Source organism: Oncorhynchus keta, chromosome 6 (assembly GCF_023373465.1).
Source record: "Oncorhynchus keta strain PuntledgeMale-10-30-2019 chromosome 6, Oket_V2, whole genome shotgun sequence".
NCBI lineage: Eukaryota > Metazoa > Chordata > Actinopteri > Salmoniformes > Salmonidae > Oncorhynchus > Oncorhynchus keta.
In genome coordinates this window covers 44,176,419-44,202,904 of record NC_068426.1, presented here as the reverse complement: position 1 = coordinate 44,202,904, position 26,486 = coordinate 44,176,419, and the positions used below count along the sequence as shown (strand labels likewise).

General features: G+C 41.5%; 1 protein-coding gene and 1 pseudogene across 1 annotated transcript; both read left to right on the top strand.

The window, feature by feature from the left end:
• Positions 1-26,486, top strand: part of LOC118385557 (serine/threonine-protein phosphatase 2A catalytic subunit beta isoform-like) — a 369,785-nt pseudogene that overhangs the window by 103,010 nt on the left and 240,289 nt on the right.
• LOC118385556 (zinc finger and BTB domain-containing protein 43-like) lies at positions 12,532-25,164 on the top strand. The gene is made up of 2 exons (XM_035772782.2): positions 12,532-12,691; positions 14,241-25,164. Exon 2 carries the CDS (start codon positions 14,260-14,262, stop codon positions 15,673-15,675), a length of 1,416 nt encoding a protein of 471 aa, XP_035628675.1. The 5' UTR covers positions 12,532-12,691; positions 14,241-14,259; the 3' UTR covers positions 15,676-25,164.

The window sequence follows — 26,486 nt, the reverse complement described above, 5'->3', positions numbered from 1 at the left end:
TGCTGCATCAGAAGACCTGGCCTCCACAATCACCCGGCCTCAACCCAATTGACATGGTTTGGGATGCAGAGCAGAGTGAAGGAAAAGCAGCCAAATGAACTTCTTCAAGACAGTTGGAAAAGCAATCCAGGTGAAGCTGGTTGAGAGAATGTCAAGAGTGTGCAAAGCTGTCATCAAGGGAAAGGGTGGCTACTTTGAAGAATCTCAAATATAATATATATTTTGATTTGTTTAACACTTTTTTGGTTACTACATGATTTCATATGTGCTATTTCATAGTTTTGATGTCTTCACTATTATTCTACAATGTAAAAATAAAGAAAAACCCTTGAATGAGTAGGTGTGTCCAAACTTTTGACTGGTACTGTATATCAGCGTGCACTATCAGTATTTACAAGCTCAGTTTGCCCGCGAACAATGCATCATCAAACACACTTTTTGCCCTGTTTGCTCAGTTAGTTGCAACATGATGCCAACAATGCCATAAAGTTGTGACTGCAATCCCTATGCAGTTGGTATAAGGTAGCACATTACACATCACTATTCCCTAACTTCGCTCTGGAAAATACAATCTAATCTGATTGCATCATACAGCCTACATCATACAGCCTATTATGCTAAGCATAATAGTGTTATTCAATGGTCATGTTGCCAAAAAAGTAACATATTGCAGCTTTAATAGGCTAGTTAGCTGCCGTAGCTACCACAAGTTATTGTCAAACTGTCAGAGTAGTTTGCAAGCAATAAGATATGCCAAACAACAGTCTAAAAACCCTTAAAAGGCTATGGCTTGAAATATCTGATTCCATATGCTTTTTGGCTGTTCAGACTGCGGGGAAAAGAAGAGATCGGAAAATAGGATTAGAGTCACTTCAAACTGTCAATGTGAACAAGGTTATAGTTTTAGTGCTAGAGCATGGCTCTCCAACCCTGTTCCTGGCGAGCTACCATCCTGTAGGTTTTGTTCCAACCCTATTTTAGCGCAGCTGATTCTAATAATTAGCTAGTTGCTAAGCTGAATTAGGATTGTTACAACTGTGGTTGGTGTAAAAACTTACAGGAGGGTAACTCTCCAGGAACAGGGTTGGAGAGCCCTGTGCAAGAGCAATAGCAAAATTGTCCAACCCTATGGTTCTCCAGGACCAGGATTGGGAAACAGTGCACTGAGCCATTTGAACAATAACAGTCACATATGCTCTGCCGATAAACACACTAACATAATGTACCGTAACACTCTGTATGGTTTACCTGAATGTCATGAAGTGCTGTAGTAATTGGTTGATGGACAGTGTGTTACCTAAGAGCTCACCTCACTAAGCTGTACAATACCAGAGCTTAGGAAGTAGAGAAGCTGAGAAAAGCATTTTGGCAGCAACATGTGGTACATAACCAGAACAGCAAGGACAGAGATCTGGCAGCGCTAGGCTCATGCTGCCGCTAGAATAAGGCCTCTCACAAAACAGCAGTGATATGGGGACTTTCAGAAGCTATTCTGAATGTTAAAAGAGACTATTGTAAGAGACAAGCACTAGTTTAGGGTACCACCAAGTGTATTGTATTAAAAAAGAGAGCACCAAGCCGAGACACAGAAACACGATTACCCCTGTACAATTTTAGAAGCCTCCCTACTTCTTCAACTGATTGTATTCAAGTTATTTGACATGGACAATGAACATGAATCAATACTTCTTAATGTGCCCCCCAAAATATATAATTTTCCTCTGCATCCAATCACTAACTAGATCGAGAGAGGAGCACAGTGCACTTCACAATAAAAACAACCCGGCAACAATGGGTCCTACCTGTAGGATCTAAGCAGGCGTTTTCTCTTGGTCCCATGGCCCAAGACCTGGCCGGGAGGCACAGGAGTCCAGGTGCACAGGCCAGAGGTCCCGAATGTGTGGTCTAGAGGGTCCATGACAGACCTCACAGAAGGGGCCTGGAAGCAACACAGCAGAGGGAGGCTGACTGTGTGTCGGCATAAAATGCTGCTGCAACTCTGTTGTACTTCCTGGAGATGCTTGCAAAACACTCAAAGCTCTCTTCATTTACCTCTCACTTTCATTCTTGCGCTCTCTCTCTCTCCAACCAGACACTCCTCCATTTGGCTCTGGTGCAAAAGGGCCAGTTCCCCTCCTCCCTTTATAAGCGTATTAGTGAATGTGCTCACTGCAGGGCTTGCCTAGGCCTCTCTGTCACAGATGTGGTAGCAGCAGAGTAAACTAGGCTGTGTTGTTGTACAGTTTTGCATGATAACAAACTAGCATCCAGGTTACTGCACTAATCTAATGAAATAGTTAGAGATGTTAGAAATTAGTTAGAAGAAATGAGTCTTCTTCTTTTATGGACACTTAAATTAGTTGAGTTCCATTTGCAGTCAGTCGCAGTGTGTTCAAACTGTGTGTTCAAAGTTCATACACAGTGTTTCTGTATTTTCTCTCTGAGGAAAGACAGTAGGTCAACACAGAGTTGACAACCCCACAGTGACACTCATCAGGACTGTGGTTTCTGAAACATATTCTTCAACTGAGAACTACTTTATTTGTTTTACTACTGCAACGGAAATACTCTTCAACTGAGAACTACTTTACTTTATTTATGTTTTTCTACTGCAAAGGAAATACTCCAACTGAGAAAGGGCAGCAAGTGATTTCAAATAGGTGAACTCTCTCACACCATTCACAAATTCGACCGACCGTCTCGATCTTATGTAATAAAATTTGAAATTGTGTTTCTGACATTGGATAAAAGTAGAGACTCAGAGCTAGAAAATGGTATATCATACACTACAGTTGAGGAACAATGGGAAAGTAATTCTGCTTTGGAAGCTGATAAACTTGTAACCTCACTTTTGAGAAAATGGCCCTTGAATGTTTGGGAAACCTACTGGAGAGCTCTTCTTTGTCTACACGTATTCAGTATTGTTCACACCCTCTTAAGCTAAAGCCCCACCCATCTCTTTAAGGATTCACATGTGAGGCCATGTACTAAACAACCAAAGATTTCAAGATTAAATACTGGTTTATTCTATGGGTGTGTTCATAAATTCAATCTTGAGTGCCAGAATGGCTCTGGGCATTCGTAATCTCGGAGCATTCACAGCGCACGATGGACGCTCTGGCCGAGGAGTAGGGTTGATCCAAGCGTTCTGACCTAACAACAGCAGTCAGGCACCAGCAGTCTCACCCTAGCAGAGATGGTTAGGCTGTTTTTGTTATCCAGAGCGTTGGTGACTGTAACTGTGCTGCTGGCAACAATTGAATTACATTTGTTTGCCTACTTTTACTGACACCAGCCATATTCAAATGTGTGTTGAGCGTTCGTAAATTCATCAGTTATTCTGCTCTCTAGCACACTCAGACGAGAGCAGATGGCCAGACTGAATTTACGAATGCACCCGAAATGGTTACTTGCATATTGGAGTCTTTTGTTAAGATATCTAGCTAGCTAGCTAAACAATGAACTATAATCCCAACCCATGACGTTACTACCCTACATGAATCTGCAGGTAGCTACCCAACCAGGTTCAATGTTAGCTAGCTAACATTAGGCTATAACTAGCCAAGAAAATGGCTCTGAGATATGAATAATAAGATCATAAACGTAATGTTAACTAGCGAGACAGCCAGCTTTCGTCAGCTAGCTAGCTAACAGTACACTTGAACTTGAAATGAAAAGACTATGTCAAAATTAAAAACATGTAATATCTGAAAATGTAGCTTGCTAGACTATCTTACCAGTGGGCTGAAATCGGAGTAGATAGCCAGAGTGAATTTACCAGCTACCGACCCCCACGACGTTGGGAGTCAAGGAAGGAACTGACGGCATAGGCGGGGGTCCTATTGATGTCCAGGGGAGGGGTGTCGTGGGGGACGGCACCAGCCAAGGAACCAGGAATCCCCGGGCTGAAAAGACGGTGAGATACGGTAGTAGATGGGGAGTTGTAATCGATATGTTACCTTATTGATTAGAGGTCGACCGATTAATTGGAATGGCCGATTAATTAGGTCCGATTTCAAGTTTTCATAACAATCGGAAATCGGTAATTTTGCCTGGATTTTTTTCTTTATTTGTTTACACCTTTAGTTAATCTTTGTTTAACTAGGCAAGTCAGTTACGAATACATTCTTATTTTCAATGACGGCCTATGAACGGTGGGTTAACTGCCTTGTTCAGGGGCAGAACGACAGATTTTTTACCTTGTCAGTTCAGGGATTCAATCTTGCAACCTTACGGTTAACTAGTCCTACGCCTGTTATGCGAATGCAGTAAGAAGCCAAGGTAAGTTGCTAGCTAGCAATAAACTTAATCAATCATAATCACTAGATATAACTACAGATGGTTGATGATATTACTAGTTTATCTAGCGTGTCCTGCGTGGCATTTAATCGATGCAGTGCGCATTCGTGAAAAAGGACTGTCGTTGCTCCAACGTGTACCTAACCATAAACACCAATGCCTATCTTAAAATCAATACACAGACGTACAGTGGGGCAAAACAGTATTTAGTCAGCCACCAATTGTGCAAGTTCTCCTACTTAAAAAGATGAGTAATCTTTTGTCATTTTCATCATAGGTACACTTCAACTATGACAGACAAAATGAGAAAAAAAATCCTGAAAATCACATTGTAGGATTTTTAATGAATTTATTTGCAAATTATGGAGGGAGACAAGAGATAGGGCTAAAATGGCAGGATTTGGAGAATATGTCCACAACAACCATAACATTGGTGAGGCCATCAGGCGGGGGAAGATCAGTAACGAAATATATGGACAGATGGGACCAAGGCCACTGAGGCACGGGAACAGAGCAGGAGTTGACGTAGTGGGCGGAGTATGCCCAGCCTTCTGAAAGTATAATCTAGCAATGATTGGCTGAGATAATGGATGAGCTGGACATGCTAAGGGATGAGCTGGACATGCCGAGAGATGAGTTCAGATTGGTCTGCCACGTAGCAGGCTTCTGTCTATGACATGAGCTGCTCTGTATGTGTACATAACCCTTTCTACAGCGGCTTTTTGGAAAAATATCATGAAGAACTGCAAAAGTATTACTACTCTTCTCAACATTGCTGCCCTGAATTTAACATGTGGTATCGACAAAGATCAGTGGGAAAAAGTTCCGATGGGCTACTTTCTGGAGGACGATCGTGCCATGCGGACTCTGAAAATGAATCAGACAAGGTAATAATTTTTTATTTAACTTTCCCATGACAGTGGTGGGAAATAAATGGTGATCAATAGTGTTGTTGTCACAGAAGAAGTAACCGAGTTTTTAAATCAGTGGAATGCCCAGTGGAAGCAGAGTATGATTGCAAATACGGTGGGAGTCGAAAAGAGAACACAGAAACCTGTTGTATAAATCAAATCAAATGTATTTATATACCCCTTCGTACATCAGCTGATATCTCAAAGTGCTGTACAGAAACCCAGCCTAAAACCCCAAACAGCAAACAATGCAGGTGTAGAAGCACGGTGGCTAGGAAAAACTCCCGAGAAAGGCCAAAACCTAGGAAGAAACCTAGAGAGGAACCAGGCTATGTGGGTTGGCCAGTCCTCTTCTAGCTGTGCCGGGTGGAGATTATAACAGAACATGGCCAAGATGTTCAAATGTTCATAAATGACCAGCATGGTCCAATAATAATAAGGCAGAACAGTTGAAACTGGAGCAGCAGCACGGCCAGGTGGACTGGGGACAGCAAGGAGTCATCATGTCAGGTAGTCCTGAGGCATGGTCCTAGGGCTCAGGTCCTCCGAGAGAGAGAATGAAAGAGAGGAAGAGAGAATTAGAGACAGCACACTTAAATTCACACAGGACACCGAATAGGACAGGAGAAGTACTCCAGATATAACAAACTGACCCTAGCCCCCTGACACATAAACTACTGCAGCATAAATACTGGAGGCTGAGACAGGAGGGGTCAGGAGACACTGTGGCCCCACCGAGGACAACCCCAGACAGGGCCAAACAGGAAGGATATAACCCCACCCACTTTGCCAAAGCACAGCCCCCACACCACTAGAGGGATATCTTCAACCACCACCTTACCATCCTGAGACAAGGCTGAGTATAGCCCACAAAGATCTCCGCCACGGCACAACCCGAGGGGGGGGGGCGCCAACCCAGACAGGATGATCACATCAGTGACTAAACCCACTCAGGTGACGCACCCCTCCCAGGGACATTATGAGAGAGCCCCAGTAAGCCAGTGACTCAGCCCCTGTAATAGGGTTAGAGGCAGAGAATCCCAGTGGAAAGAGGGGAACCGGCCAGGCAGAGACAGCAAGGGCAGTTTGTTGCTCCAGAGCCTTTCCGTTCACCTTCCCACTCCTGGGCCAGACTACACTCAATCATATGACCAACTGAAGAGATGAGTCTTCAGTAAAGACTTAAAGGTTGAGACCGAGTTTGCGTCTCTGACATGGGAAGGCAGACCGTTCCATAAAAATGGAGCTCTATAGGAGAAAGCCCTGCCTCCAGCTGTTTGCTTAGAAATTCTAGGGACAATTAGGAGGCCTGCGTCGTGTGACCGTAGCGTATGTGTAGGTATGTACGGCAGGACCAAATCAGAGAGATAGGTAGGAGCAAGCCCATGAAATGCTTTGTAGGTTAGCAGTAAAACCTTGAAATCAGCCCTTGCTTTGACAGGAACCCAGTGTAGGGAGGCTAGCACTGGAGTAATATGATCTAAAAAAAAATTGGTTCTAGTCAGGATTCTAGCAGCCGTATTTAGCACTAACTGAAGTTTATTTAGTGCTTTATCCGGGTAGCCGGAAAGTAGAGCATTGCATTCGTCTAACCTAGAAGTGACAAAAGCATGGATTAATTTTTCTGCATCATTTTTGGACAGAAAGTTTCTGATTTTTGCAATGTTACGTAGATGGAAAAAAGCTGGTCTTGAAATGGTCTTGATATGTTCTTCAAAAGAGAGATCAAGGTCCAGAGTAACGCCGAGGTCCTTCACAGTTTTATTTGAGACGACTGTACAACCATTAAGATTAATTGTCAGATTCAACAGAAGATCTCTTTGTTTCTTGGGACCTAGAACAAGCATCTCTGTTTTGTCCGAGTTTAAAAATAGAAAGTTTGCAGCCATCCACTTCCTTATGTCTGAAACACATGCTTCTAGCGAGGGCAATTTTGGGGCTTCACCATGTTTCATTGAAATGTACAGCTGTGTGTCATCCGCATAGCAGTGAAAGTTAACATTATGTTTTCGAATGACATCCCCAAGAGGTAAAATATATAGTGAAAACAATAGTGGTCCTAAAACGGAACCTTGAGGAACACCGTAATTTACAGTTGATTTGTTAGAGGACAAACCATTCACAGAGACAAAGTGATATCTTTCCAAGCTAGTCGGAAGACTTCCAGTTTGGTGTGGCGCCATTTCCGTTCCAATTTTCTGGAAGCTTGCTTCAGAGCTCGGGTATTTTCTGTGTACCAGGGAGCCAGTTTCTTATGAGAAATGTTTTTAGTTTTTAGGGGTGCAACTGCATCTAGGGTATTGCGCAAGGTTAAATTGAGTTCCTCAGTTAGGTGGTTAACTGATTTTTGTCCTCTGGCGTCCTTGGGTAGACAGAGGGAATCTGGAAGGACATCAAGGAATCTTTGTGTTGTCTGTGAATTTATAGCACGACTTTTGATGATCCTTGGTTGGGGTCTGAGCAGACTATTTGTTGCAATTGCAAACGTAATAAAATGGTGGTCCGATAGTCCAGGCTTATAAAACATTACATGCCTTAGGCATGCTGCAAGGAGGCTTGAGGACTGCAGATGTGGCCAGGGCAATAAATTGCAATGTCTGTACTGCGAGACGCCTAAGACAGAGCTACAGGGAGACAGGACGGACAGCTGATCGTCCTCGCAGTGGCAGACACACTTGTAACAACACCTGCACAGGATCCGTACATCCAAACATCACACTAAATCACACTTGCGGGACAGGTACAGGATAGCAACAACAAGCCAGAGTTACACCATGAATGCACAATCAGTGCTCAGACTGTCCTTAATAGGCTGAGAGAGGCTGAACTGAGGGCTTGCAGGCCTGTTGTAAAGCAGGTCCTCACCAGACATCACCGGCAACAACGTTGCCTATGGGCACAAACCCACCGTCGCTGGACCAGACAGGTCTGGCAAAAAGTGCTCTTCACTGACGAGTAGCGGTTTTGTCTCACCAGGGGTGATGGTCAGATTCGCATTTATCGTCGAAGGGATGAGCGTTACACCGAGGCCTGTACTCTGGAGCGGGATCGATTTAGAGGTGGAGGGTCCGTCATGGTCTGGGGCGGTATGTCACAGCATCATCAGACTGAGATTGTTGTCTTTGCAGGCAATCTCAACACTCTGAATTACATGGAAGACATCCTCCTCCCTCATATGGTAACCTTCCTGCAGGCTCATTCTGACATGGCCCTCCAGGATGACAATGCCACCAGCCATACTGCTCATTATGTGCGTGATTTCCTGCAAGACAGGAATGTCAGTGTTCTGCCATGGTCAGCGAAGAGCCCGGATCTCAATCCCATTGAGCACGTCTGGGACCTGTTGGATCGGAGGGTGAGGGCTAGGGCCATTCCCCCCAGAAATGTCCGGGAACTTGCAGGTGCCTTGATGGAAGAGTGGGGTAACATCTCACAGCAAGAACTGGCAAATCTGGTGCAGTCCATGAGGAGGAGATGCACTGCAGTACTTAATGCAGCTGGTGGCCACACCAGATACTGAAAATTACTTTTGATTTTGACCCTTCCTTTGTTCAGGGACACATTACTCCATTTATTTTAGTCACATTACATTTACATTTAAGTCATTTAGCAGACGCTCTTATCCAGAGCGACTTACAAATTGGTGCATTCACCTTATGACATCCAGTGGAACAGCCACTTTACAATAGTGCATCTAAATCTTTTAAGGGGGGGGGTGAGAAGGATTACTTTATCCTATCCTAGGTATTCCTTAAAGAGGTGGGGTTTCAGGTGTCTCCGGAAGGTGGTGATTGACTCCGCTGTCCTGGCGTCGTGAGGGAGTTTGTTCCACCATTGGGGGGCCAGAGCAGCGAACAGTTTTGACTGGGCTGAGCGGGAACTGTACTTCCTCAGTGGTAGGGAGGCGAGTAGGCCAGAGGTGGATGAATGCAGAGCCCTTGTTTGGGTGTAGGGTTCTGATCAGAGCCTGGAGGTACTGAGGTGCCGTTCCCCTCACAGCTCTGTAGGCAAGCACCATGGTCTTGTAGCGGATGCGAGCTTCAACTGGAAGCCAGTGGAGAGAGCGGAGGAGCGGGGTGACGTGAGAGAACTTGGGAAGGTTGAACACCAGACGGGCTGCGGCGTTCTGGATGAGTTGTAGGGGTTTAATGGCACAGGCAGGGAGCCCAGCCAACAGCGAGTTGCAGTAATCCAGACGGGAGATGACAAGTGCCTGGATTAGGACCTGCGCCGCTTCCTGTGTGAGGCAGGGTCGTACTCTGCGGATGTTGTAGAGCATGAACCTACAGGAACGGGCCACCGCCTTGATGTTAGTTGAGAACGACAGGGTGTTGTCCAGGATCACGCCAAGGTTCTTAGCGCTCTGGGAGGAGGACACAATGGAGTTGTCAACCGTGATGGCGAGATCATGGAACGGGCAGTCCTTCCCCGGGAGGAAGAGCAGCTCCGTCTTGCCGAGGTTCAGCTTGAGGTGGTGATCCGTCATCCACACTGTCTGTGGAACTTGTTCAGTTTATGTCTCAGTTCTTGAATCTTGTTATGTTCATACAAATATTTACACATGTTACGTTTGCTGAAAATAAAATTTGCTCCCAGGGATGAAGCAGACTTGTGGAGGTCTACAATTTTTCTGGGGTCTTGGCTGATTTCTTCTGATTTTCCCATGATGTCAAGCAAAAAGGCACTGAGTTTGAAGGTAGGCCTTGAAATACATCCATAGGTACACCTCCAATTGACTCAAATCATGTCAATTAGCCTATCAGAAGCTTCTAAAGCCATGACATCATTTCCGGGAATTTTCCAAGCTGTTTAAAGACACAGTCAACTTAGTGTATGTACATTTCTGACCCACTGGATTGTGATATAGTGAATTATAAATGAAATAATCTGTCTGTAAACAATTGTTGGAAAAATGACTTGTGTCATGCACAAAGTAGATGTCCTAACCGACTTGACAAAACTGTAGTTTGTTTAACAAGAAATTTGTGGAGTGGTTGAAAACCTACAGTGGGGCAAAAAAGTATTTAGTCAGCCACCAATTGTGAAAGTTCTCCCACTTAAAAAGATGAGAGATGCCTGTAATTTTCATCATAGGTACACTTCAAAATGAGAATTTTTTTTCTCCAGAAAATCACATTGTAGGATTTTTAATGAATTTATTTGCAAATTATGGTGAAAAATAAGTATTTGGTCAAAAACAAAAGTTTATCTCAATACTTTGTTATATACCCTTTGTTGGCAATGACAGAGGTCAAATGTTTTCTGTAAGTCTTCACAAGGTTTTCACACACTGTTGCTGGTATTTTGGTCCATTCCTCCATGCAGATCTCCTCTAGAGCAGTGATGTTTTGGGGCTGTTGCTGGTCAACATGGACTTTCAACTGTGTGTGTGTGTGTGTGTGTGTGTGTGTGTGTGTGTGTGTGTGTGTGTGTGTGTGTGTGTGTGTGTGTGTGTGTGTGTGTGTGTGTGTGTGTGTGTGTGTGTGTGTGTATATGTGTGTGCATGTGTGTGTATATGTGTGTGTATATGTGTGTGTGTGTGTGTGTGTGTGTGTGTGTGTGTGTGTGTGTGTGTGTGTGTGTGTGTGTGTGTGTGTGTGTGTGTGTGTGTGTGTCAGTTTTGTGTGTGCGTACGTGTCTTGTCAAGGAATCTTGGATTTCCATTAATTGTCTGGAGCTAATTGCGCAAAGAAAAAAACTTTTTCTCTTATTTATTAAATTAGTTGACTGTAATGGTGGAGCAAAGGTGTAAGGTGTCGAGTGTTCAAACCATATTATAATGCATAATAACTGTCATCAGAGAAATATGACATTTCGTCATTCTTTACTTTTAACGGGTGAAAACATTTGTACAGTTCAAGTTCACTGGTTTGGCCTGCCGTGTGAAAGATCCCAAATGGACATGCAGTCATCTGAAAGATCTCTTGGTTCAGTCAATAGTGCCACCTGCTGTTGATCACACCTTATTTCATAAATAACCCAATTATATTTTCTTGCAAAGATGTATGAATGTGGTTGGAAGAATAGTCCTACCAAATAATTGTTTCCCTCTTATTTGTCTGTCAAATATCAGCTCATCGTCTCACTACATTGCACAAACAAGGGAGCATGTCATTTTTATTTTGTTGATATAGGATGAGATGAACAGAAACGTCTCATTTGAAAGTCATATCTTTCATTATTTCAACTTTTACAATGAACAATAAAGACATTAGGAACATTAGGAATCTACAGGAGTACGAATATGTCAGATAATCCTTCCGGAACCCTCACCTGCCATTCTAACTGATATGGCAACTCAGACAGTTGGGTCGTCACTAGTTAAGACCTGATTTTAAATCTAAACTTAACCTTAACCGCAATGCTGACCTTATGCCTAACCTTAAATTAAGACCTAAAAGCACATTTTTGTAGCAAAAGTTGACTCCCCCCTCAGGAGACTGAAAAGATTTGGCATGGGTCACCAGATCCTCAAACAGCTCTACAGCTGCACCATCGAGAGCATCCTGACCGGTTGCATCACCGCCTGGTATGGGAACTGCTCGGCATCCAGCTGTAAGACACTACAGATTGTAGTGTATACAGCCCAGTATATCACTGGGGCCAAGCTTCCTACCATCCAGGACCTATATACTAACGTGGCAGTGTCAGAGGAAGGCCCCAAAAATGGTCAAAGACTTCAGTCCCCCAAGTCATAGCCTGTTCTCTCTGCTACCGGAGCACCAAGTCTAGGTCCAAAAGGCTCCTTAACAGCTTCTACCCCCAAGCCATAAGACTGCTGAACGATGAATAAAATGGCCACCTGGACTATTTACATTTGATTTAGCATTGCTGTTACTATCTGTTTATTATCTATGCATAGTCACTTTACCCCTACCCACATGTACACTGCTGCTACTCACTGTTTATTATCTATGCATAGTCACTTTGCCCCTACCTACATGTACACTGCTGCTACTCACTGTTTATTATCTATGCATAGTCACTTTACCCCTACCTACATGTACACTGCTGCTACTCACTGTTTATTATCTATGCATAGTCACTTTACCCCTACCTACATGTACAAATGACCTCGACTAACACATTTACTCGGTACCGGAACCCCTTTTATATAGCCTCGGTATTTTATTTCATTTTTACTTTATTTTATTCAGTAAATGTTTTTCTTAACTCTATTTCTTGAACTGCGTTGTTGGTTAAGGGCTTGCAAATAAGCATTTCACGGTAAGGTGTTGGGTGTTGTATTGGGCACATGTGACAAATTCCATTCGATTTGATTTGTGACTGTGACTTTGTTGCTGTGTTATCTTGTGGAAACCAGACAGTGGGGGCGGGCTGCCGGTGAGTTTGTTTACATTGCTCATAACGCGCCATGCGATTCCTGGCTACGTGATGACGTAACCTGAAAGAAATCCGGTGGAACTCGGAAGAGAGGTGACTGTTGTATTCTAAATCAAAAGATCAAAATGAAATCAAAGGTGAGACAACTCTATTTTTCATGCATGTACGACACCTAGATATTTACGTATGGCCAGTCATTCTTGAAAACCTAGGAATTCATCATGATCGTTAGAATTTGATGTATTCCGTGCATTCTACTTGGGTTAGCGCCATAGCTCAGCTAGCCAGCTTCTGCAAACATTGTTTTTTTCAGCATCTTGTGAATCACACGGGAAATGGACATGTTTACACTTGCACGTAGTGTTCTGAATGCAAATATGCACATAACAGTTTGCAGATGTTGAAATCCAAACCTATATGGCTTACCTACGTTTTTTCTTCATTGTGAGTATTCAATTGTATTTACTCGGTGACAGCTTCTATCATTGAGTATCATTAGCTAGTTGACGATAGATTTAGTTGGCGACAGATTTCATGCGAATATTCAAAAATCTGCATAAAGAAAATATTTGCATTTTCCGTCAAGTGGAGTGTTTCCACCAAAACTGACTTGTTGCGGAGAAAAAACAGTGCGTGATGACGTAGACACACAGCATTACATTTTTATTACGTTTTCATGTATAATACATTATGTTCATGTATAATACAAATCTAAATGTGTTTCCATCGCATTTTCAACTCAACCAATAGTTTTGTCACAACTGTTGCCTAAATAGCCTGCGTCCTCTGGTCTTGACACATCACATGCCTTCTAACCAACAGTTCGCAGATACAGTGCGCGAGGCTAGTCTACATTATGAGATTATTATGGATATTTGTTTTTGCCAAGCATCGATCATCATGTCACCAGAATGAGTCCCTCGATATTTATTGGAAAAAACCATGAAGCTCATAGCGTGCACTTTCAGCACCCTGTGAAGTTCGTCATAACTAACTTCATCTGTACCTAATAAACTGTATGGTTTCCCGAGTCGAGGACCACACACCATGTCATCGCCGGACTCCCAAGTTTGCTTCAATATGATGGTTTTTAAATCAGTATTTGCGCATGAAGGCGTTTCCACCGCCATTTCTAGCATAATACATGTTACCGACACAGAAAGGTCCCACCATGTGGAATGAACACGTTCTGTAGGCATTTAGAAAATTGTACCGAACCTTCCTGTTTCCATCACAGCTGTCATTAATTTTCGTAATAATAATTTTAAAAAAAGGTTTTGTACGGTATTACTTTTCTCACATGAACACTGGATCGAAGGTGGTTAGTGAGTACACCCCACTTATGTACATTTTATGGCCATCTTTAGCAAGTTCTAGCTACTCCATGTGATCTCATGATTAATATAATTATGAAATATTTGTCTAACTTCTTTTAAACTGACATGAATAATTAATCACACATATTGTTTTTATCACATCTAGCTAAGTGGGACTGAAAGTGTATTTTTCTGTTTTGTCAGTGATATAAGGAATATCACAGAAACTGTGCTCACAAAGTTAAAACATGAGTGGATTGCAAAGTACTAGGCCTATGTACAGTAAGTAATACCTTTATGCTCTAGATCTAGAACCCACATATTTAACTTCAACATGATGATTGACTTGTTGATGTTCTACATGTTCTAGATCTAGAACCCTGGCTGCCATGGAGTCCGAGGGTAACGTGCTCCGCGTGGACTTCCCAAACTTCTCCGGATCCCTGCTTCAGAAGCTCAACCAGCAACGGCAGAGGGGCCAGCTTTGTGACATCATCGTGGTCATCCAGGGCCACCAGTACCGCGCTCACCGGGCCGTCCTGGCCGCCAGTTCGCCCTACTTCTGCGACCAGGTCCTCCTCAAAAACAGCGCCCGTTGTGTTTTACCCGACGTCATGCATCCATGTGTGTTCGAACGCCTCCTCCTCTCTTGCTACACAGGCACCCTGCACCTACCGGCCGGCGAAGTGGTAGCCTTCCTCACTGCAGCAAGCTTCCTCCAGATGTGGCACGTGGTGGACAAGTGCACTGAGCTTTTAGAGGTGGTAGGAAGCGGCGCAAGAACATTAGTGCACAAGTCTTCTGGTGGGCTTGGGGACAGGCCTTCCCCTGGGGACAGCAGCTACCACAGCCCTGGGGATGGCTCCATGGGCCTGGAGGCTGGCGGAGTAGCAGTGGAGGGCTTTGCCAAGATGGAAATGGATCAGCTCCTGGAGAACAGCTTCTCCCCATCCTCTCTGGAGAACAACAGCACCCAGCCCGGCGGCAGCTGCTCTCCGCCGGTCGACCACGACGGCTCAGGTAGCGAGGCCACCAGCCAGGACGGGGATGACGAGGAGGTTGGTGAGGGGGACTACCAGTACTCCAGACCAGCCTACGTCCCACCCAGCATCATGGGCCACAGGAAATGGGTCCATGTGAAGTCAGAGAGGCGTGAGGATTGCGGGGACGGCGGGGCTCTGTTTAGCGGGGACCCTGCGGTTACTGACCCAGAGCAGATGAACTTTAACCTCTCCCAAGCCTCGGCCAGCAAGAGCTCCCTGGGCCACAGCATCGACGAGAAGCTGGCAGCTCAGCTGGAGGATCGCCTGGAGGAGGACCCGCTGGACTTTTATGGCACATCCATGGAGGGCTTCTCCACCGACAAGGTCGAAGGGACCCCGCTTGGGCTGAAGAACGACCTGCTAGGAGGTGCAACCGGGGGTGAGGAGAGTGCCGGTGGTTTGGAAGGAAACCCCAGTGGCCTCCAGGAAGAGACTTCCCACTCGGGCTTTGCCTCAGTGGTCTACAAATTGTACCCCTGCCAGTGTGGCAAGAGCTTCACCCACAAGAGCCAACGGGACCGGCACATGAGCATGCACCTTGGCTTGCGGCCATACGGCTGCGCCGTGTGCGGTAAGAGCTTCAAGATGAAGCACCACCTGGTGGGCCACATGAAGATTCACACGGGTGTAAAGCCCTACGAGTGCAGCCTGTGTGCCAAGCGCTTCATGTGGCGGGACAGCTTCAACAGACACACGTCCTCCTGCACCAGGGCCCACCAGGCCCGGACTGCCGTCAACGAGCAGGCTGCCCAGATCTGCTGACCCCAGATCAGATTTCCAACTACAGTTCACCTCGTCATCTCCCACAGTCCCGTATCAGTTTCACTGAGCAGGCTTCCCAGATTTGCTGATCCTGGATCAGATTAACACACTAGCTTGGATGACCACCCTCCAATCAGTTTAGGTGGATTTAGGGTTAATCCACCCCTTTTGATTTGAACAAAACCTTCCATACATATTTGCCCATTGTAGACGTGCTCAGAAACAGCTTTTTCTTTTACCTGAATGCCAACATATTCAAAAGATTAAGGTGCTCAAAGTTGACCCATTCTTCATACCTAACCATTCCATAAGACATCCATGTCTTCATCACTGGAAAATATAAACGGATTAGATTTATATAATTTGAAAAGCTTACAAACAGGGTTGTCAAACTATTTGATATATTTTGCCATCGGTTGAGACACAACATGCTCTTGAATACAGGGTGGGTATAATGGTTTGGCTAATAAATGTAGTAAAATGGGAATAACATTTACATTTCAAGTGGAACCACAAAGATGGTTGGAGGTCCAGACATCAGAGAATGTTGACTTGAATGGGAATATCTGTTGTTTTAAATTATACTGTCAATCCTCCATAGGAAACCTATTGAAATCATAGGAATGTACATTTGTCATTTAGCAGATGCTCTTATCCAGAGTGACTTATGTGTGAGTGCACACATTTTATTTCTTTTTTTCATTTAAAAATAAAAATACTTGTCCCTCGTGGGACTCAAAGCCACAATCTTGACGGAGCATAGATCAAATAGATAATTGGAAATATAGATAATAGAATAGACATGATGATTTAAGTTTACATTTAATGGTGGGTTGACCGGCGGTCACCTTTGTGGTAGACTGGTAGTAGTTAAAGTTAACATTTTATTCAATTATCATTTCAGTGGCAAAACACAAAAACCTCAGATGATGTGAAATAGGGCCTAAGCTACATATGCAAATATGAATTTTAAAAAATCAGAGTTTACACCTTTTTAGATCATTGAAGTTAAAGGTTTACATTTTTTTTAAACATTTTTTAATCCTTTGACACGTACCAACAAACGAGTGTGATCCTTCTACAGTTGTCACTGCAGTGTACCCTCAAACCAGTGTGATTAGAACAGTTATTTAGAACGTCCAGTTTCGATTGACACAACAGTCAGTGTTTGATCTGGCCACACTGCTTTTTCACAGAAACATTTAGCACAAACACAGTCCTTACAGTGCTATGTCCTGAATGTGACCAGTTTGCTTTTGGATGCAATGTTCAGACATTGACAGAAGTGGTGACAGCATAACACAATTATCCAAACTAGAAAATGTAGGCTACATTAGTCCTAGCGCTAACTGAGGAAAGATTGAGGCCTGTTCTGACTACAGATGCACAAATGTCTGCATACTTGATCTGCGGAAACACTGGGGAAGTGCTTGGCTTGGGCTCTCCTCGAAGTGAGAAGTTTGTCCGGTTCAGTAAAGTCTCAAACATAAATTGTACACAACAGTGAAATGTGCTACTTTTATGTGAATTAATGAGGAGGTGGAACACATCTGAATTCAAACTGTTGTTAGAAAATAAAACTTGTTAGAAAATAATTTTACATTGACTAGTTGAAACATAGCCGATAGATAATTAGCAGGCTGCGAGGGTTAACTGTCCTCTTACTGAACGATCACATTTAGGAACAGTGAGTGCATTCATTGGGGGTGGCAGGTAGTCTAGTGGCTAGAGCGTTAGACTAGTAACCGAAAGGTTGCAAGATCTAATCTCCGAGCTGACAAGGTAAAAATCTGTCGTTCTGCCCCTGAACAAGGCAGTTAACCCACTGTTCTAAGGACGTCATTGAAAATAAGAATTTGTTCTTAACCTCTTTAGGGTACGTGGGACGCTAACGTCCCACCTGACCAACATCCAGTGAAAGTGCAGGGCGCCAAATTCAAACAGAAATCTCATAATTAAAATTCTTCAAACATACATGTATTATACACTTTTAAAGATAAACTTGTTAATCCCACCACAGTGTCAGATTTCAAAATGGCTTTACGACAAAAGCATACCATGCAATTATGTTAGGTCTGCACCTAGACACAAAAAAACAGCAATTTTTCCAGCTAAAGAGAGGAGTCATAAAAAGCAGAAATAGAGATAAAATTCATCACTAACATTTGATGATCTTCATCAGATGGCACTCACAGGACTTCATGTTACACAATACATGTATGTTTTGTTCGATAAAGTTCATATTTATATCCAAAAATCTCTGTTGACATTGGCGCGTTGTTATGTTTTGCCTCCAAAATATTGCCTCCAAAAAGCTCTCTGAACTTTCACCAGATTCAATTTACAGAAATACTTATCATAAATGTTGATTAAAATACAACTGTTATGCATGGAATTAAAGATGTACTTCACGTTAATGCAACCGCTGTGTCAGATTTCAAAAAAGCTTTACGGAAAAAGCAGACCATGGAATAATCTGAGTACAGCGCTCAGAGACCAAAACAAGCCATACAGATACCCGCCCCGCCATGTTTTGGAGTCAACAAAAGTCATAAATAGCATTATAAATATTCACCTACCTTTTGATAATCTTCATCAGAATGCACTCCCAGCAATCCCAGTTCCACAATAAATGTTTGTTTTGTTCGATAAAGTATGTCCAATTACCTCCTTTTTGTTTGCGCATTTAGTACAGTAATCCAAATGCGCAGGCACTTGGTCCAGACAAAGTCAAAAAAGTTATATTACAGTTAGTAGAAACATGTCAAACGATGTATATAATCAATCTTTAGGATGTTTTTACCATAAATCTTCAATATTGTTTCAACCGGAGAATTCCTTTGTCTTTAGAAATGAAAGGGAACGGAGCTAACTCTCACGGGCAAGCGCCTGACTGAGCACATGGCCTTCTGGCAGACCCATGACTCAGCTCTCATTCTCTCCCACTTCACAGTAGAAGCCTGAAACAAGGCTCTAAAGACTGTTGACATCTAGTGGAAGCCTTGTGAAATGCAATATGACCCCATAGACACTGTATATTGGATAGGCAAAGACTTGAAAACCTACAAACCTCAGATTTCCCACTTCCTGACTGGATTTGTTCTCAGGTTTTTGCCTGCCATATGAGTTCTGTTATACTCCCAGACATCATTCAAACAGATGTAGAAACGTCAGAGTGGTTTCTATCCACATCTACTAATAATATGCATATCCTAGCATCTGGGCCTGAGTAGCAGGCAGTTTAATCTGGGCATGATTTTCATTCGGACGTGAAAATACTGCCCCCTACCCCAAAGAAGTTAACTGACTTGCCTAGTTAAATAAAGGTAAAATAAAAACAAATCTGACATCACGTGTATTAAACAACTCACGCTGGTGTGACCGATAGAGATATTTGGAACTCACAAGTGAAAATGTTAAATATAATATTAAGTATATCATGAAATAGTTTGATAACACTTTGTCATCTTTTAAATGACATCATACTCAACCGTTTATCTTTTTTAAAATCAGTAATGAAGACAGGGATGTCTCATGGTATGGTGACATGGGTCAACTTTGAGCACCTTTATCTTCTGAATGTTTTGGCATTCAGGTCCAAAAAGTCCTTTTCTGATCACTTATTCCATGGGCAAACATGTATGGAAAGTGTTGTTTAAATCAAAAAGTGATTGACTTCAAATGGATTTACCCTTATAGATTTACAACGGGGCAGTGGCCTGAGCCAACCGTCACATACAAACTAATCCACGATCAGAATCCTGGGACGCCAGCTTTGCAGTCTAGTCAGCTACTCAGATCTGCCGAGTCAGAATCAGAACCTCAGAAATTGTGGTGGGTGGACTGCTATAGCTACTTAACAGGAGAAACATGGAGTGCATGTACAGTGCCTTCAGAAAGTATTCATACCCTTTCACTTATTCCACATTTTGTTGTGTTACAGCCTGAATTCAACACATTTAATTTCTTCTACTTCTCACCCATCTACACAATACCCCATAATGAAAAAGTTAAAACATGTTTTTAGAAATGTTAGCAAATTTATTGAAAATACAATACAGAAATATCTAATTTACATAAGTATTCACACCCTTTAGTCAATACTTTGTAGCAGCTGTGTGTCTTTCTGGGAAAGTTTCTAAGAGCTTTCCACACCTGGATTGTGCAACTTTTGCGTGCTATTCTTTTCCAAATTCAAGCTCTGTCTAATTGGTTGTTGATCATTGCTAGACAACCGTTATCAGGTCTTGCCATAGATTTTCAAGAAGATTAAAGTCAAAACTGCAACTCGGGCCACTCGGGAAGATTCACTGTCTTCTTGGTAAGCAACTCCAGTGTAGATTTGGGCTTGTGGTTTAGGTTTTTGTCCTACTGAAAGGTGAATTAATCTCCCAGTGTCTGGTGGAAAACACTGAACCACGTTTTCTTTTAGAATTTTGCCTGTGCTTAGCACCATTTAGTTAATTTTTTTATCCTGACAAATTCCCCAGTCCTTAACGATTACAAGCATACCCATAACATGATGCAGCCATCACTATGCTTGAAAATATGGAGAATGATACGTTATAATGTGTTGCATTGGATTTGCCCCAAACATAACACTTGGTATTCAGGACAAAAAGTGAATTAGTTTACCACATTCTTATGCAGTATTACTTTAGTGCCTTTTTGCAAACAGTATGCATGTTTTGGAATATTTTTATTCTGTACAGGCTTCCTTCGTTTCACTCTCTCAATTAGGTTAGTATTGTGGAGTAACTCCAATGTTGTTGATCCATCCTCAGTTTTCTCCTATCACAGCCATTAAACTGTAACTGTTTAAAGTCACCATTGGCCTCATGGTAAAATCCCTTCCTCTCCGGCTACTGAATTCGGAAGGACGCCTGTATCTTTGTACGGACAGGGTTTATTGATACACCATACAAAGTGTAATTAATAATTTCATCATGCTCAAAGGGATATTTAATGTCTGCTTTATTTTATTTGAACCCATCTACCAATAGGTGCTGTTCCTTGTGAGGCATTGATACGAGGTAGTCATTCAAAAATCATGTTCAACACTATTATTGCACATAGTCCATGCAACTTATTATGTGGCTTTTAAGCCCATGTTTACTTCTGAACTTAATGAGGTGTGCCATTACAAAAGGGTTGAATACTTATTGACACTTCTGCTTTTCATTTTTAATTCATTTGTAAAACATGTATAAACATGATTCAACTTTGACATTATCAGGTACTGTGTGTAGGCCAGTGGGGGAAAACATCTACATTTAATCCATTTTAAATTAATTCTGTAACACAACCAAATGTGGAAAAAGTCGAGGGGGGTGTGAATACATTCTGAAGGCGCTGTAAATAGACTTTGAAGCATGAATGGGTTTGGTCACACATCTAATGTGGGGTCCATGTTACCTCAATGTTCTCACATAGACACATCAATAGCACACTGGCTAAAGCCATGATATTTACTTGGTTTAATCCATATATGGGCCTTTCTTTTGTTAACTATGTGGTAGGGTGTTTTTTCGCCCTCGGGACTGGATGTTGGAGAGTAGTGCCATTTATCTTGTCAATTAGCCAGCCATTCCCCAGAGGAGTTGCCATTTATCTTGTCAATTAGCCAGCCATTCCCCAGAGGAGTTGCCATTTATCTTGTCAATTAGCCAGCCATTCCCCAGAGGAGTTGCCATTTATCTTGTCAATTAGCCAGCCATTCCCCAGAGGAGTTGCCATTTATCTTGTCAATTAGCCAGCCATTCCCAGAGGAGTTGCCATTTATCTTGTCAATTAGCCAGCCATTCCCCAGAGGAGTTGCCATTTATCTTGTCAATTAGCCAGCCATTCCCCAGAGGAGTTGCCATTTTGAAACCTTACTTGTTTATCCTCCGATGACTTCTCATATCTGTCACCTTGAAAATCAGGGATTCTCCTGTTCATCGTGTATTAATAGTTTATTTATTCATGGTTTTGGGAGTGGAATCATGTAAATGAGACAGTGTATCTTTGACATACTTGTACAGTTGTAGAAAATGATGGTATGTTCAATGATGCTGAGTATGGTTTGTTAAGGTGTGCCAATGTACTGTGTAGCCCAAGTTAGGTCAACATAACTTGTGAGGCTGTTGAGCTATGTAAATGGAATAGTACTTATGATATTAGCACACGTTTTTGACTTATTGAATATACTTAGGGTCCAGTGTTTCCAGATTTCTATGAAATATGATCCTAAAATTAATTACAATTTGAGTGAAATACTTTTCCTTCCAAAAATGGGTAATTAAGCATGTTAAAACACAGCTTTTCTGGGTTGGAATTGTGTGTGCGTACCCCAACAACAGAATGGTGTGGGTGTATTCCGTTCATTAAAAATGTTCATGCAAGTTGACTGAAGATTTCCCCGCTCAGCCAATGAGGCAGGGTGACATCATTCTCTATGGGTAAATAGCCAGTCTTTTTTAAATGGTCTGTTTGAGATACAAGTTTGAGCTGGAGTTTAAGTGTTTTTTTTTTCTGTCCAATTTATGCTTTGGCCACAAATCTGAGTATGAAACGAGTCAACAAAATGATTTGGGTTTGAGTTAACAGAATATATACTTTTAAAAGTTAGGTTTTCCCTGGACAGTTACTTTAAGTTTAATGAGTCATGCATTTCAGTTTTGGAAATGGTATTCTTAAAGGCACTTAAACCTAGTTTGAACCAGAGCATGCCTTTCTAGTGACTTTTTGCCAGTAGGCTACCTGCTAGATAGTCTCTTCACACTTTTGTACAGTCAGCCACAAAGAGTTTATGTGAAAAATAAGAAAAGGTAAAAGCCTAATTTTTTAAATGATGCCTGGGATAAGTCATACGACTGTTTCGCTTGCTAGGTTTGTGATGCTAGGTCGGTTTTACAGTTTATACTATTTCAATTCAAACAGGATTTGACTGATGTTATATTTCCAAACAACAATTGATATGTTTAACTGGAAACCTCAATTACATATACTAAAACCTCAACATATTTATCATAAAATATTTAACTATATTTTCGGGAAGTAGGTATAAATAAATGTACAAATGCACAAAAAGATTACTGTACTGTAGTTTGTAGTTACCCAACATCTGATAATCAACATATTGAATATAGTTTGTGGTTTCTTACTACTCTTATAGCCTAATAAATATTGTTTTTAGATAATTTATGACTGACATTGTTGATATATTGTTATTTTTTAAATCAGCACGCGTTAATGGATGTTGAATTTAAGATATGATCCTTGTAGAGTGAACGTTAAATCCTAAAATGTTTTGTAAAAAAGGTGACAATTGGTACTTATACCACCACAACGAGGAATATGCCACAATCTGTTCACCAAATAGCTTTCTAGGTATCGTTAAAGAAAATTAAAGTGGACAGTCTAAGATTTTGCACTAGTTGCTACTTTTGTGACTATGTATTATGGGTGCCCTGGGAAATAAAGAGGAAACTATCTTCATTTTGAGGATAAAAACTACAGGACCAACTGAATTTGTTTGGGTAGATGTTTCTGCTTTTGCTTCCTTATATTAGTGATGACATTTTGTAGTATACTGAATAATAGGATACTATGTTAGTATCCCTTGATCAGGTTCCGTGATCAAACATGTTTTTAGAAATGTTTGCAAATGTATTGAAAATGAAATACAGAAATATGTATTCACACCCCTGAGTCAATCCACGTTAGAATCACGGTTGACAGTGATTACAGCTGTGAGTCTTTCTTGGTAAATCTCTAAGAGCTCTGCACACCTCGATTGTACAATATTTGCACATTATTCTTAAAAAAATATTCAAGCTCTGTCAAGTTGGTTGTTGCTCTGTCAAGTTGGTCATTGCTAGACAACAATTGTCATTTCTTGCCATAGATTTTCAAGTAGATTTAAGTCAAAACTGTAACTAAAGCCACTCAGGAAGATTCAATGTCATCTTGGTAAGCAACTCCAGTGTCTGTTCAGCCTTGTGTTTTTCGGGTTATTGTCCTGCTGTAAGGTGAAAAGAACCTGAAGCAACAAAAGCTATTGCAAGTGTCTGGAACAGGTCATTTTCCATTATTTTTCAGGATTCTTGATTACTAGTATGCAAATTGTATTTTTGTATTGGCTGCTAACGAAACAAAAGACAATCATTTTAGAGTGACAAGTCTTTTTTCATGTGAAAGCTAACATTGGTGCATTTGATTCAAAGTAGGACCTCTATGTCTACTGTATGCGGTACAAAATATGGTATCTGAAATGATGCTACGGTATTTGCTTCCACATTGCATTTATCAGAAGTTCTGTAGGTTATCTGGAGAAATGTAATCTAATTATCAATTGAAAATTAAATTCCTCGGAATGATAGGCCTAGGTACTGTTAAAAAAATTAAAGTGAACAATCTGAGATTTAGCACTAGTTAGTTGCTGTATTACAGGTGTCCTGGGAAAATAAAGAGCAAGCTAACTTCATTTTGAGGATGAAAAACAATGATTAAGCAATAGGACCAATTGAGTTAGTTTGGGAAGATGTTTCTGCTTCCGTGCCCATTATATTAGCGGTGAAACTAAAACTACCTCACATAAATTAGCATGTGTCTTTAGATTTTTACTATCTAACAAAAGTTGCTCCCATTTTTCCAGAACTCTTTCCTAAAACTTTCTTTGTCACCATTTTTGATATTTTCTTCTTATAGAAGAACTTTGAATGTTTTGTACAAACAAAATGTTTTCAGCAATAAATGTTTGCTCCCTGTGTAACATTTCATAGGTGATGTTGTTTTGGAAATCTCTATTTCACTAGGTTACATGAATTATTTAAATTATATTACCTGTGGACTATTTATCTTATGCTGTGTAAATGGAACAACCTATGACACCCTACCACAGGGTGGTGTATTTTGAGACGGTCAAATAATGGAGGGTTGTCTTGATACCAGTATTGCGATACCACGGCACTGAGTTTTCCATGGCAAAAAGAAAACACAAAGCATACTGAACTCTATGGTCCTTTAAAAACCTGCTGTATGTAAAATATTGTGTGATGTAGCTTGGGAATAAACAAATGTGACTCTAGGTGACAATAGAAGGCTTTGGCCGTGTTTGAGAACATAAAAACCGCCATGTACCATGGGTGACTTGTGATAGATGTGTGGCAGGAGAGGAGTTCATAAAGTATGACCGGGAGAGGTAGATGAAGCCAAATGTAAGATTAGAGCCATTCTGATAGATGTGTGGCAGGAGATGTGGGACAGCAAGCCCAAGGGTCTGCATCTACTGTATACAGTGGTTCCTCAACTAAAAGTTTTGAGATTATTCAGCGGGATTTTGAGGTAATTTGAGGTTAAGTACGGTACCCTGTGTCACTGTTTCATTGCTTCACACCAGCGCAAGGGGGAGAAAGAGCACTGATTACTCTTTTGGGTCCCAAGGCGCTAATGTCTCTCTACTGTACAATGAGTGGTCTAAATAAAAATCAAACTTTTCTTTTTGTTTCTACTCGTCAACACTATCTATTCCAACAAGAGAAATGAAAATGACCTGGATGCCATGTACAGTATTATAGTCTCTAAAATGACCTGGATACCATGTACAGTATTATAGTCTCTAAAATGACCTGGATGCCATGTACAGTATTATAGTCTCTAAAATGACCTGGATACCATGTACAGTATTATAGTCTCTAATATGACCTGGATACCATGTACAGTATTATAGTCTCTAAAATGACATGGATACCATGTACAGTATTATAGTCTCTAAAATGACATGGATACCATGTACAGTATTATAGTCTCTAAAATGACATGGATGCCATGTACAGTATTATAGTCTCTAAAATACATTTTTTGGCGAGGATCTTTTGCTCGTCATTTTCCTTGCATAATGCATATTTATTTACTAAGATATTATTATTATTATTATTATTATAATTCGATTTTCTCACAGCGCACATTTGAAAATCCCAAACTCTAAAAGCAATTGGAAAGGAGGCTACAAATTATTTGTGACATTGTGGTTACCATAAAGAATGTAAACAAGATGTAAACAAGATGCTGTGTTTTTATTTACAGTAGTGATGGACAGCTGGAGGCATTTTGAAAACTTGTTTTTCACAATTTTACTGTATTACTGTAGCAGGTATAGCTCATAATGCAAACAATGTTTCCTATTAGCCCGACTAAATCAAATCAAACTGTATTTGCCACATGCGCCGAATACAAGTGAAGACATTACCGTGAAATACAATTACATATAAAAAAGACAAAACCAGATTTAGCAAATAAATACATACTTTTTTATTGAACTTCCTCCTTGTGTCGGTGGCCCCTCCAGCTCTCTTAATTAAGCCCTCACCAACTCCCACAGTCAATGACTAATACTACTCCTTACTATTCATAACAAGTGGAGCCAAGGTCATACGTTTTGATATCCACCTGGATTCAGCTGCTTTTCCCTGGAAGCTTTCATCTCCAGACCGGTAATGCGCAGGGAGGTTGTAGGGTGGTTTTGAAAGTGTTTTTCCAGGTGTGTTTGTAATATGTTTTATTCAATTGTGTAGATGTGCTGTTTGAGGCGTGTCAAGACTGTGAGACTGGTTTCTCCTATATAAATGTTGTGACATAATGTGCATGTTATGGCATATACAATTTTGGTGCTCTGAATGGTCATGAGTTGAGGAATAGGACTGGAGGTTTGTGCATGTGGATTTTGAATGTGTGGGAATTGTCTATTGTACTGTCGTTCTATAGGTGGTTTATTGGAATATTATGCATAGACTAAGAGATCCCTTAGATTGTGGTTCCTGCAGCATGCT

Bases quoted from the DNA above. Each gene is read 5' to 3' on its own strand.
- LOC118385556 (XM_035772782.2), top strand. From the start codon at position 14,260: ATGGAGTCCGAGGGTAACGTGCTCCGCGTGGACTTCCCAAACTTCTCC.